This window comes from Colossoma macropomum, unplaced genomic scaffold, assembly GCF_904425465.1.
Source record: "Colossoma macropomum unplaced genomic scaffold, Colossoma_macropomum, whole genome shotgun sequence".
Lineage (NCBI taxonomy): Eukaryota > Metazoa > Chordata > Actinopteri > Characiformes > Serrasalmidae > Colossoma > Colossoma macropomum.
The window spans coordinates 1,517,237-1,529,478 of record NW_023494792.1 but is presented as its reverse complement, the minus strand read 5'-3'; the positions used below and the strand labels follow the sequence as shown (position 1 = coordinate 1,529,478).

At 40.6% G+C, this 12,242-nt stretch overlaps 1 protein-coding gene across 3 annotated transcripts; it reads left to right on the top strand.

Annotated features, from left to right (window-relative positions):
- Positions 1 to 237: 237 nt before the first annotated feature.
- LOC118812808 lies at positions 238 to 10,506 on the top strand. Of its 3 annotated transcripts, none has more exons than XM_036577938.1 (7): positions 238 to 335; positions 2,359 to 2,408; positions 5,948 to 6,271; positions 7,643 to 7,741; positions 8,098 to 8,199; positions 9,510 to 9,603; positions 9,800 to 10,506. In XM_036577938.1, coding segments are annotated over exons 1-7 (681 nt in total). In that variant the 5' UTR covers positions 238 to 333; the 3' UTR covers positions 9,810 to 10,506. The 3 variants fall into 3 exon arrangements, with proteins under 3 accessions (XP_036433831.1, XP_036433829.1, XP_036433830.1); XM_036577936.1 differs by having other exon boundaries at positions 9,793 to 10,506; XM_036577937.1 differs by having other exon boundaries at positions 9,754 to 10,506.
- Positions 10,507 to 12,242: the final 1,736 nt, after the last annotated feature.

The window sequence follows — 12,242 nt, the reverse complement described above, 5'->3', positions numbered from 1 at the left end:
CAGCACATCCATGGGTATTTCATTTATGTATGTATCTCCAGCAGGTGGCGGTGTGCACCTGAAGACCAACAGCACAACAGCTCAAGGAATTTGGGAAAGTCCAGGAATTTCTACCTCGCCTGATCTGTAGCTCAGGTCCTCCGTGTTCATACAGACAGAGCTGAGCAGCAGGTAGATCCACATGACTGCCAGATCAGGCAAATCCAGGCAGGTCAGAAAGATAACAAGGTTTATGATCAGGACTCAGTCCAGGTGATCAACCTCCTTCCTGCTTGCCTTGATTTCACATCAACCGACACCGTGAGGGAGCCGAGGATCTCCAAATAACTCAGAATGTGAGGACTGTGCTTGTTTTTTTAGCTTGTCTCGTCTGTTGAGCTACATTAGACATCATGTGTCTGTATGTATGTAGTTTTTTTTAACTAGCTGGCTGATTCAGTAGAGAAACACGGTTCTGATCTGAGCTGCGTCCTCAAAAGCCTCATAAACTTTGTTCATTAAAACGTCACTAAAGCCTCAAATCACTCAAACTAACCACTCATTCAACACCTTCCTTACTGAGAAACCAGAAATGATAGGTGTGACATCCGAGAGTTAATGGATTTTTTTTTTTTGCCAAGTTGTGTGCAAAAGTTTGTGCATCCCTGGTGAAATTCTATGTTGTTGTTTATGAGTGTGAATAAGTTAACACATCCTCAACAGAGAACACACTTCGCACATTTTAATGCACAGTTACTGTTTATTTACTGAACTTAACGTATCTGCTAATAATGTTAAATATGGCCTGTGCAAGTTATGGCTCATATTATTTTTCCCCCCAATATGTTAAACTCAGTATAGAAATGGTGTAGAATTAGCAGAAAAAAAATGCCGGATGTTGTTTTGATGTGTTCTCTGTAAAGGAAGGGGCCGACTTATTCACACTTAGAAAATCAACAACAACATGGAATTTGAAAGGTGTTTTACAAACTTTTGCATTGAACTATATATACGCCTAATGATTTCTACACAATGCAAAAGTCTTAGGTACCTGGGCAAATTTACATGGGCATGAAGTGTGCTAGTAAAAACACTATATACAAACACATAAAACAGTAAAAAGCTAACACACATTTCATATTTAAAAAAAAGTCATTTGTCACTTGTGAGCTGGTTTAAAGAACAAAATTAAAAACATTGACACAAAAAAAATCATTACTTTCTGTGTTACTCATGTGTTTATTCAAACGATAGTGGTTTTTTGATTGAATAAACACTTAATGGCCAAATAAACAGCTTTTGAATCAGTGTTTTTGCACAGTAATAAAACAGGAAGTCTTTATTTATCTAGCACCTTTCATGCACCAAATGAAGCTCAACATGCTTTACAGTAAAAGCAACAAAGAAAGATAATTTAAAAAAACAGAAATAAGTAAACAACAAGGAGGGATAAGTAAAACGATAATCATGAACAGAACAACAGTTAGTAAAAAACAACAAATAAAAGAATTAAGGAAGAAGCACAAAATGCACAAAACAGTGAGGGTCGTATAAATAAAAGAACAAAGCTGTTTAAATAAGAAATCAATTTTCAAAACAAAAATACCACAATGGTTAAAAATAAATAGAAAAAATTAAAAGAATAGATAAATAAACAAAATTAACAAAAAGACAGCATTTTGTCAATTACATGCTACGAGTTAATGTTTAAAGCTGCACTGTGCAAGATTTGGGGATTTGGAGCCCTCTCTGGTGGAAATGTGTAACTACACGCAGGGTGCAGAAGAACATTCTGTAGTGTGGGTTGTTCTTCCCTGAGTGGATGAATCTGTTATTGAAAGAGAATCAGAGAGAACCCAGTCTAAACTGGGTGAAGAAGCGTCTTCTGAGGATGTGAGTGAATTATCTACTACTGTCATCACATCTTCATCAGTGTGATGTTGATTCTGAGATCGTTTGAGGCCGAAACATCGAGCCGGACCGTCTTTTTGAGTCTGTGTGTGACGTTAATACGTAAAAACGTACAACGTGGTGTGAAAAACTTGACATCTCTGACTTTTAAATGATTATTTCAGACTCTACAGGGCGACTCACAGCAGCAGCAGCTCACACCATATTTTAGTGTGTGCACAGTGCAGCTTTAAGAGTGTTAATATTTGTTAGAAAGTATCAAATACAGTATATTTTCCATAGACACAAAACCCACAGGTATCGTAGATTGAAAAGAATCTTCAGATCAAATTTCCAGCAGATGCTCACAATATATAAAAATAATTTTCTGATTACAAATTGTAACTACTTTTCACAGGTCAATGAATATATGTTACTCTTTTTTATCAGATTAGTGTTACGTTTTCTTTTCGTCTTCTTACTCCACAGGTCCTCAAGAACATTTTCCATTTTCCTCCTGTTTGCCGTTACTTGTCCTGGTGAGTTTTTGTATTTTTAAAACACACTCTATGGCCAAAAGTATTGGGACATGCCTCCTATTTATTGAGCTCAGATATTTCAGACACACCCATTGCTAACAGGGACAAACTCTGGCAGTAGAGGGTCGCACTGAAGAGCTCAGTGACTTGAAATGTGGCTCTGTCATAGGATGCCACCTCTGACACGAGTCAGTTTGTGAAATTTCTGTGAGCAGTCATTTGATCCACCACTTTGGAAAGTACTGGGGTGAAGACCCACTGCGTTTTGAGTTATGATGGCATTTGTCATAAAGAAATTAAATTAGACAGAGTGCTGACCAATGGGCACAAACAGAGAGAGAGTTAAACTCATTGGCAGAACCAATCAGAATCTCCATTTCAGCTGGGGAGGTGGTATATTTCCGGAACAGTACAGTCTTCGTGAGTTGGTGTTCAGTGAGAGGAGCTGCAGTTCACTGCAGTAAAAATGTTTTTACTGCGATACACAGGTTAATTTGCACTGACACTTTATGTTGGTGTTTAAATATTTCTTACTGCTACTTTGCTACATCATAAGCACTTTCAGATCTACTATTGTTGCTGCAGACCTACTGAACTTCTTCTTTAGCTCAGTGAACACTCCACCTGTATTCAGGTCTGCACTGAAATAAAAATTCAGGAGGGGATTCAACGCCAGAGCGCATTTTACCTCAGTGCACATCAGGGCTGTGCTGTCTGCACAATCTGCCCGCTTTGACAGTTCACACTACAGGTGCTCATATTGCTACTGCAGCAGCTGGAACACAAAACAGTCACTATAGCAAAGTTATGTGCTTGAATTTGGCTCATGGATCACAGAACATATTTTTGGCCAAGCATAAGTGATGTGTTTGCTTACATTCTAATTGACAAACCAATATCAAGTATGATTTATTAGTATTGCTATGATTGTGATACATTCTTTTTCTATTTTTTCTGATGTTATAGTGGCAAATACGAGAGCAACAGAGTTTGCTTCCCTGCACAATTGGTACAGACTTTTAGAAAAACATGCTATTAGCATGATAAAAGAGGTGTTGTAGTCAGTGGCTTAATTGCAGTTAGTTTGGTGTGGAGGAACTCCAGTGGCCTGCACAGAGCCCTGACCTCAACCCCACTGAACAACTTTGAGATGAACGGGAACGGAGATTGTGAGCCAGACCCTCTTGTCCAGCGTCAGTGTCTGACCTCACAAATGCTCTTTAGACTGAATGGGCACAAATTCCCACAGATACAATCTCAAAATCTTGTGAAAAGCTTCCCAGAAGAGTGGAGGCTGTTATCGCCACAAAGTGGGGGGACTCCATATTAATGTCCATTGTTTTGGAATAGGACATCCAACAAACCCATATACACTGATCAGGCATAACATTATGAGCACCTCCTTGGTCAGGACCCCCATGGACCCTCACAGAGCAGGTATTATTTGGGTGGTGGATCATTCAACACACACTAACACACCACCACCACGTCAGTGTTACTGCAGTGCTGAGAATGACCCACCACCCAAACAGTACCTGCTCTGTGAGGGTCCATGGGGGTCCTGACCACTGAAGAACAGGGTAAAAGGGGGCTAACAAAGTATCAGAGAAACAGATGGACTACAGTCTGTAACTGTAGAACTACAAAGTGCTCCTATATAGTAAGTGGAGCTGATAAAATGGACAATGACCACAGAACCAAGGAGGTGGTCATAATGTTATGCCTGATCGGTGTAAGCGTGATGGTCAGGTGTCCACATACAGGCAGGTGATGCACAGTGCCTGATTTTCTCCAGACATAACGCTTAGAATTGAGGCTAAAAAGTTCAATCTTGGTTTTATCAGACCAGAGAATCTTGTTTCTCACAGTCTGAGAGTCCTTTAGGTGCTTTTTTGTAAACTTCAGATGGGCTTTCATGTGTCTTTTACTGAGGAGAGGCATCTGTCTGGCCACTCTGTGATTCTCAGTGTTACAGCAGCAAAGAGAGAGCGAGGCAATCAAGAAAAGAAAAGAAGTAACAAGAAGAGAATAAAGTCTGGCTAACGTCCTCCTGTCTCCCACCATCTGCACTGGGTCTAGGGGGCTTCCCAGGACAGAGCTGGCCCTCTTAAGGAGTCTGTCAAGTCTCTTCCTGTCCGCAGTTGAGAAACTGCTGCCCCAGCAGACCACTCCAAAGAAGATGGCTGATGCCACAGCGGTGTCAAAGAAGGTCCTCAGGAGCGCCCCCTGCACTCCAACAACCTCAGCCTCCTGAGCAGGTAGAGTCTGCTCTGGCTTTTCCTATAAAGTGCACTAGTGTTTTCTGACCAGTCCAGTCTATTGTCAGGTGAAATCCCAGGTATTTACAAGAGTCCACCATCTTCTCTGGATGTTCACTGGTGGGGGGAGGTAACTGCATCTGTGGAGGTCCACCACCATCTCTTTGGTTTTCCCCGACGTTGATCAGGAGGTGGTTCCTCAGGCACCAGTCCACTAAGTCCTGGGTCAGTTCTCTGTACTCTCTGTCATCCTCATCTGTAATGAGTCCAATGATTGCTGAGTCAGAGAACTTCTGTAGATGGCAGTTTGGTGAGCTGTACATGACGTCTGCAGTGTACATGGTGAAGATGGTTGACCTTCTGGAAGTTTCTCCCATCTGCTCACAGGATCTTTGGAGCTCAGCCAGAGTGACCACTGGGTTCTTGGTCATCTCTCTTACCAAGGCCCTTCTCCCCTGATTACTTAGTTTGGTGGGGCATCCAGGTCTAGGAAGAATCCGAGTTGTTCCAACCTTCTTCCATTTAAGAATTACGGAGCTCACTGTGCTCTTGGGAAATTTCAGTGCAGCAGAATTGTTTTGTAGCCATCTCCAGATCTGACCTCCACACAGTCCAGTCTCTGAGCTCTACAGGCAGCTCTTTCCTCCTCTTGGTTTTTGCTCTGATAAGCAGTGTCAGCTGTGAGACCTTATATAGACAAGTGTGTGTCTTTCCAAATCATGTCCACTGAATTTACCACAGATTTTGAATTCACCTCCAATCAAAGTGTAGAAACATGTCCAAGATGATCAGGAGAAATGGGAGGCCCCAGAGCTACGTTTCACGTGTCACAGCAAAGGGTCTGAATATGAGAAAATGTATTTTTTTCCTGTTTGATAAATTTGTAAACATTTGTAAAATTCTGTTTCACTCTGTCATTATGGGGTATTGAGTGCAGATTGATGGGGAAAACCTGCTTTCGCATGAGGCCTCAACATAAAATGTGAAAAAGGTGAAAAGGTCTGAAGACTTTCTGAATGCGTTGTGAATATATTTGTTTAATTTGCTCAATAAAAAATATGAAAGATTTACTTTTATTTTTAAAAATGTTTTATATTTAACAGGGAAAAGACATCCCAGAATAATAATCCACTCTATATAAATCAATAAAAAATATATACAGAAACTGTGAGAAATTTCATATCATAATGATAATGTTAAGTTTTGGCCATACTGCCAACTGCTATGTCTGTCCATGTCCTTTTTAAATGTTATATCTTTCTTCATTTAACTCTTCTGCAGGTCACTGTACTGCAACTGAAACAGTTACTGCATCAGCTGGTGAATGCGTAGCCCTGCCCTGTAAAATGCCAAACGATTTAATCCTGAAGAAACCACTCTTCTGGTGGCGCAATGGAATTGGGGTAATTTGTGAACTAACTACAGAAAAAGTTGAAATTTATGAGGCCTTCAAGGGACGTGCAGAGGTTTCTGAGGAAAAGCTTAAAGATGGAGACTGCTCGCTCGTCCTGTATAACGTCACAGAGTCTGACAGCGGGAAGTACGGATTTTACGAGGTGGGACAGAAACAAGAACCACTACTGCACATGGATCTCTTTGTTAAAGGTAAGAACACATGATCTTCATAAGCTCTATGCATGAACAAGATATAAGCACAGTGTTTAAGCAGTATAAGCAGTTATTCAGTGCTTTACAAATGATAAAAAACAAAGATAATTTAGATTTAAATTTAAAGAGGTGTAATGAAAATATCACAGAAATCAAAAGCCACTTGAAAAGCACAGTTATTGCATCTTTTTTATATATTTCGATTTTAGTTTTTTTAATTTTAAGATTAAAAAAGAGGGGGCTTGTGGCATGCACCCGTACCCCAGGCCCTGATGACTGCTGCGAAAGGTCAGAAGCCGAAAGGAGTTCAGGACTCGCGCACCATCCCCCACTCTCTCGCAGATTTCCTCTCCCCACCATCCTCGTGGGGCTTCTTCCTCACTCAGAGTTCGGGCCCCACCTTCTTGACAGCTCTCGCGGTCATCACTGGGGCCCGGGGACCGGCGCATGCCACAGGGCTGTCTTGTGTTTTTTTGTTTTGCCACAAGAAAAAAGGATGATAACAGTGGAAGGGAAACAAACATGAGTTTAGGTCTCTTTTAAAACATTTAGGAAAGGTCTGTGTACACTATTAGGGGTGTGCTTATTCTTGTAGTTGGGTTCTCGTGGTCCAGATCAAAGCAGAAAATGATACACTGCTGCATTTTAGTTCTGGTTCATTTAGTGTGCACACTGACACATTTAACATCAAACCAAAATCAAACAAAAGTCATACGAGTAAAACTGATTGAGCTTATTTTATGACGTACAGTAACTGAGATGATGAACTGCGCTGTTCTCTGTTCTATCTGGGCTCGCTGGTTCTATTTACATGATGTTAGAACAGTAAGCCGTGAGACCCCCTGCGTTACCATGGTTACGGCTCAGAGCAGGTGAAATCCCTTTAACAGCCTTGAGTAGCTTGAGAACGGAGAAACGGAGAAACCTTTGGAACATTAATACAGAATATCTATAATGTCTAATAATAATAATAATAATAATAATACCTAACACAAACTAACACACCACCACCACGTCAGTGTTACTGCAGTGCTGAGAATGATCCACCACCCAAATAGTACCTGCTCTGTGAGGGTCCATGGGGGTCCTGACCACTGAAGAACAGGGTAAAAGGGGGCTAACAAAGTATCAGAGAAACAGATGGACTACAGTCTGTAACTGTAGAACTACAAAGTGAAACTATACGGTCAGTGGAGCTGATAAAGTGTAGATATAAGGAGATGGACTTCATGTTATAGCTGATCGGTATATAGTATGTATTATGGTATATTATAATGGATGACGGATCTTTTCTGTTTAATAGTATTTTGTTCATGGTGTTAATGTATATTCAGAATAAGGGAACTACATAAAACACCTGTCTTACAGCCAAGGAACCGACTCAAAGCCTCACTACAGCACGTAACCCGGAAAACCTGCTACAGCAGACCAGCAGCACCAGCTCAGCTCCTGATGGACAACATACCTGTAAGTACAGCAGTCGTAATCAGGCAGTACTGATCTTCTCAATGCATTATGGTTTCTAGAGGCTACAGCTGGTCTATTTCACAGAATCAATAGCAGGTTACAGTAGTTCACTGACAGTAAGATAAAGGAGTGGCTGAGTGCTGTAAATAGAACGTGTCCGAGTCTCCACAGACGAAGAACAGTAAAGAAATAAAGAAGAGTCTAATAAAAAGCCTAAGATGGTGAATCAGTGGCCATAGTTCAGATGGGAGGAAGGAGGTGAAATACAGACCCAATTAAAGATCAGCTTCATTGTTTTTAATGAATATTTCTGTGTTTTACTGTCAAACAGTAATTTTACTCTTCATTTCATGCAGCTGATTGGAAAACTATAGCAGGATCTGTTGTTGTTGGTGTGGTGATCGTGGCGGTTCTTGGAATTCTCGGAATCATTTTTTGTCTGTGTAAACGGAAGAAAGGTGAGTTGGGTCACACAATTAGAAATGTTCTAGATAAGGGTTCTCCAGCTCCAGTCCTGCAGGTAATACTATCTACTAAACACAAAGTACAGATGATGAACTGCTGACTTGAGTGGTGTGTCTTTGAGCAGGAACCTAATCAAACTGTGCACCAAACCAGACCTCCAGGACCAGAACTGGACCCCCTGCTCCAGACGATACCCTGATTCAAGGAAATTCTGTTCTTTAAAATTCATACTCTTGATAATTTGGTTATGTGAACACTGCAAATCCATTTGAATAACCAGTACTTTGACCTCTTTTATGAAAACGCACAACTTAATATCAGAGCCACAGGAAAAACTTTATCCAGCTAAATGTTCACTAATGAGCAGCAGAGCACAGTAGCAGAGCGGAGTGTCTCAGGAGAAAGATTCAGTGATGTCTCCATGTTGGTGGAACCCCTAGACTGTTGGGGACAGCCGGGTATCAGCCTGTTGAGTTTCCATCCTAAACATCTGGAGAAATCTGTGATCTGAGGAGATAATGTGGGTTTTAGAGCCAGCTGTAATCCAGTTTAGCTTCCAGCTGCTCTGGTGTGCTAGCTAGGTAGCATTCTCTCTGCTTCATTCATTATCAGACATAACAGAGAGTGTACAGGCCAGTGATCTGTCCAGAGCAGAGGGGACCTCAGATTTAGAGCGTAATCCTCTAAAGTCGGGTCCGAATCAGAGTGAAAACCTACTTTAGCTATTAGACCCTAATAATGAATAACACGGTCACTCCCCCATTCACTGACAGGTCCTGACCGAAAGTCGTGTTTTCTTGTTCATAATGGTGAATAAAGAGACGCTGTTTTCTCAGCTCCGCTCTGCTCACTGCGGACAGTTCAAACCGCTCTAGTGACCTGATCAGTGTTTACAGACTTTTCTAATTCTCTCAGATTATTCAGTATTCAACATCACGTTTGATGGAATATTTGGAAATGAAAATACTGGACAGCTGCAGCTGTAGATCACTTCAGAATGGACTGTCCTGTAGAGGCTAAAGGAAAATAGCTGTGTTTCACTGATATTCCTGATATTTTCTTGAATATTGACTCTTTTTGTGAGTTAAGATCTCATAAAAAAGCAGATCTTCCCAAATCACCTTCACAACTGTAACAGAGCTGTTTAAAAGTCTCTGTTGCTCTGAGGTCTAAAACAGGCTGGTGCAGGTGCAGCGATGCCTGTTAGGCCTTTATTTCTGCTCTTGTTAAACGCTCTTGTTTAATGGTCTTATGGTCATTGTATTGCTCTGAGATCAGTGTTAATTTTTAATGTCTGTCACAGGAAGAACATTGACTAAAGCTAACAGAAGCAAGGATGATCCACATTTATCAGAGTCCATACAACTGAATAATTCAGAAAATCCTCAGAACTCAAGGTGAGTATCATTGCAGGTTTAAGCACCTCGAGAGTCCATGTGACATTATTTTATCATTTCTAATGCAGGTGTAATAAAGACTACATTAAACAGTCATCACTGCTGTATTTATCACTCTGTAAAATCTAACAGTGAAACCTTTAACTGCAGAGATCCAGAAGTTTAGACCCTTCATTGACGTGTGTCCAGTCTACAGGCTGTCCTGAAGACCTGGATGATGAAGAACGAAGGAAAAAGAATGAAGGAAAGGTCACTAGATAGACTGCACATCAGAACACTCTCATGAAGGCTTGTTCGTTTGGACATCACTGTTACTGAAGGAAGGAAAGTGAAGGAAGATCTTCTGATGAAGACTGGCTCTGTTCAGGGAGCCTGACTGGACACTGTGAGAATGAAGGACACTCAGTGAGGTGAATGACTCTCGTCCTGCCTGTACACTGAGACTGAAGGGAGTAACAGACTGATTTTTTATTACATTAAATAATTACATACAGGGTTTTATTAAATAAGGGTTCCGTTTATTCATATGTCTGTGTTTTTCTATCTATGAGGTATTATAGATTATGGAGCAGTAAGGTTTGTGTATAACAGATTGAGGTTATACCTCATTAAATTATGTACTGGGACACAGACTCTCGTTGGAGGTTCTTTGTTCTGGTTTGGAAGCCTGAGCTGGAATGTTGATGGAAGGTTTATGAGAGCAGTGAGGTCAGTAGGAAAAATGATTTGTACAGGGATTTAAGAAAACAGATGAACTGGACACTATTCCCCCTCTCTGTTTCCTCTCTGATCATCTTCCATCAGTTAGTGTTGAAGACTGAGCGGCCATCCCGGAATGGTCATCCAGAGAGTCACCTTAGACATTTATGTAGTCACTTAACTAGCTGATTAAAATCCTCCCACCCACTTATGAACAGAAGGTAGTTTAGCGTGTGATGTTACATGCAGTATCTCTCTGACACCAGCAGAGGGCAGTAAAAGTCAGATAGTCTAAGAAACTGGACTGAACTAGGGCCTTCACATGAGCTGTAGAAACGATTCCAGGTACATACACACCAGGGTAATCTGACAGCGCCTCCTTCAGGACTCATGTCGTATAAATTTACTGCTGTTGAACAAAATCAACAATTTCTTTCCTCTTCCAGTCTCCAATGATTTATGGTGAAATGTTTAATATGAGCGTCGTCTCTTCCTCAAAAAGTGTCAACTCTTTTTCTTTTATTGGTAGATTATGGTTTTAGTCCAGGGCAGGAAACATGAAATATATTAATTTAGAAAGTGTTCTGACCATTTCAGCTCTTTCATATACAGATACGGGGTCATTATCTTCTCTGAAGTTCAGCTCCACCTACCACTCACTCCACCTCCCGCTAACATGGTCCTCACTCCTTTACCTGGGCAGTTCAGGTTGAATCAGGGCTGAAACTGAACTGTGGAGGATGAGTTAGTCTCCAAGAGCAGGGCTGAGCTCTCCTGCCTTACACAGACAGTGTAGGACCTCTAGTGGCAACAGCAGGTATAACAGGTTCTGGAAGACTTTCATACTACAGAACTGAGACACCTGGTGGAGGAGGTTTACAAAGCTCATTGACCTTGAGTGCTGTGACCTGTTGGTGTTTGTTTGTACAGACCTCCACAATAAGATCACAGAGGAAATTAAAATGGCCTGTATATCAGCAGATGTCATCAAGGTTTATTAATCAGTTAAGTGCCATATCCTTTTCCCCCTTGATGAATCAGCCCACTAGGAGAACAGAAAATACTAACAGAAAATATTATCCCTAACATAAACGCAGTATCCAGTACTAATGGTGCACTATATGGTGACATTATTGATCATCTTTCATACAGTGAGAATAACAATATAAACACTAACACATCCATTAATTACAACTGTACCTGCATTGAAGTTGTAACTCAAATTAATACACAGAATGCTTACTCTGTATTTAGAGAGATTATTATTTAATCATTCATATCCATACATAAGGAAACATCAGGTGTGCCTTGTTTGCACTGGTATCAGCAGAAACCTGGTGAAGCCTCCTAAACTGCTAATCTTGGTGCTAGCAGTAGAGATTCAGGTGTTCCGGATCATTTTAGTGGCAGTGGATCTGGATCTGTCTTTACTCTGAATGGTAGCATTCTCAGCACTGCAGGGACACTCATGTGGTGGTGGCATGTTAGTGTGTGTTGCGCTGGTGTAAGTGAATCAGATCTGGATTCTGGATCTGGCTCTTTAAAGTTCTCTGAATCAGATACATAACATTTATACAAGTCTTAATAAATGATTTTTTTGATTGAGTTCAGGGAGGGCATTTTCTATTTGGGTGTTATTTTATTAGGTATTCATGTGTTTATTTATGGACATGTTTAAGGACTGTCATATTTCTGATGACTAAAGAAAATCTTTGTGTGTTTTCATGCATTTTCCCTCCAATAAATTCTATGAAATCATATCTTAAAAAATGAAAGAGAAATAAACAGATTTGTTTCCAGAAAAGAAATGGCTGCTCTTTCAGGAAAATGAAAATGACACAATAAAAAACGAAAGAGTGTGGAAGAGAGCTTTTTATAGTGAAACTCTTTATTGTGATGATGAAATGATGAATATCTATATAATATCGTATTTTAATAAA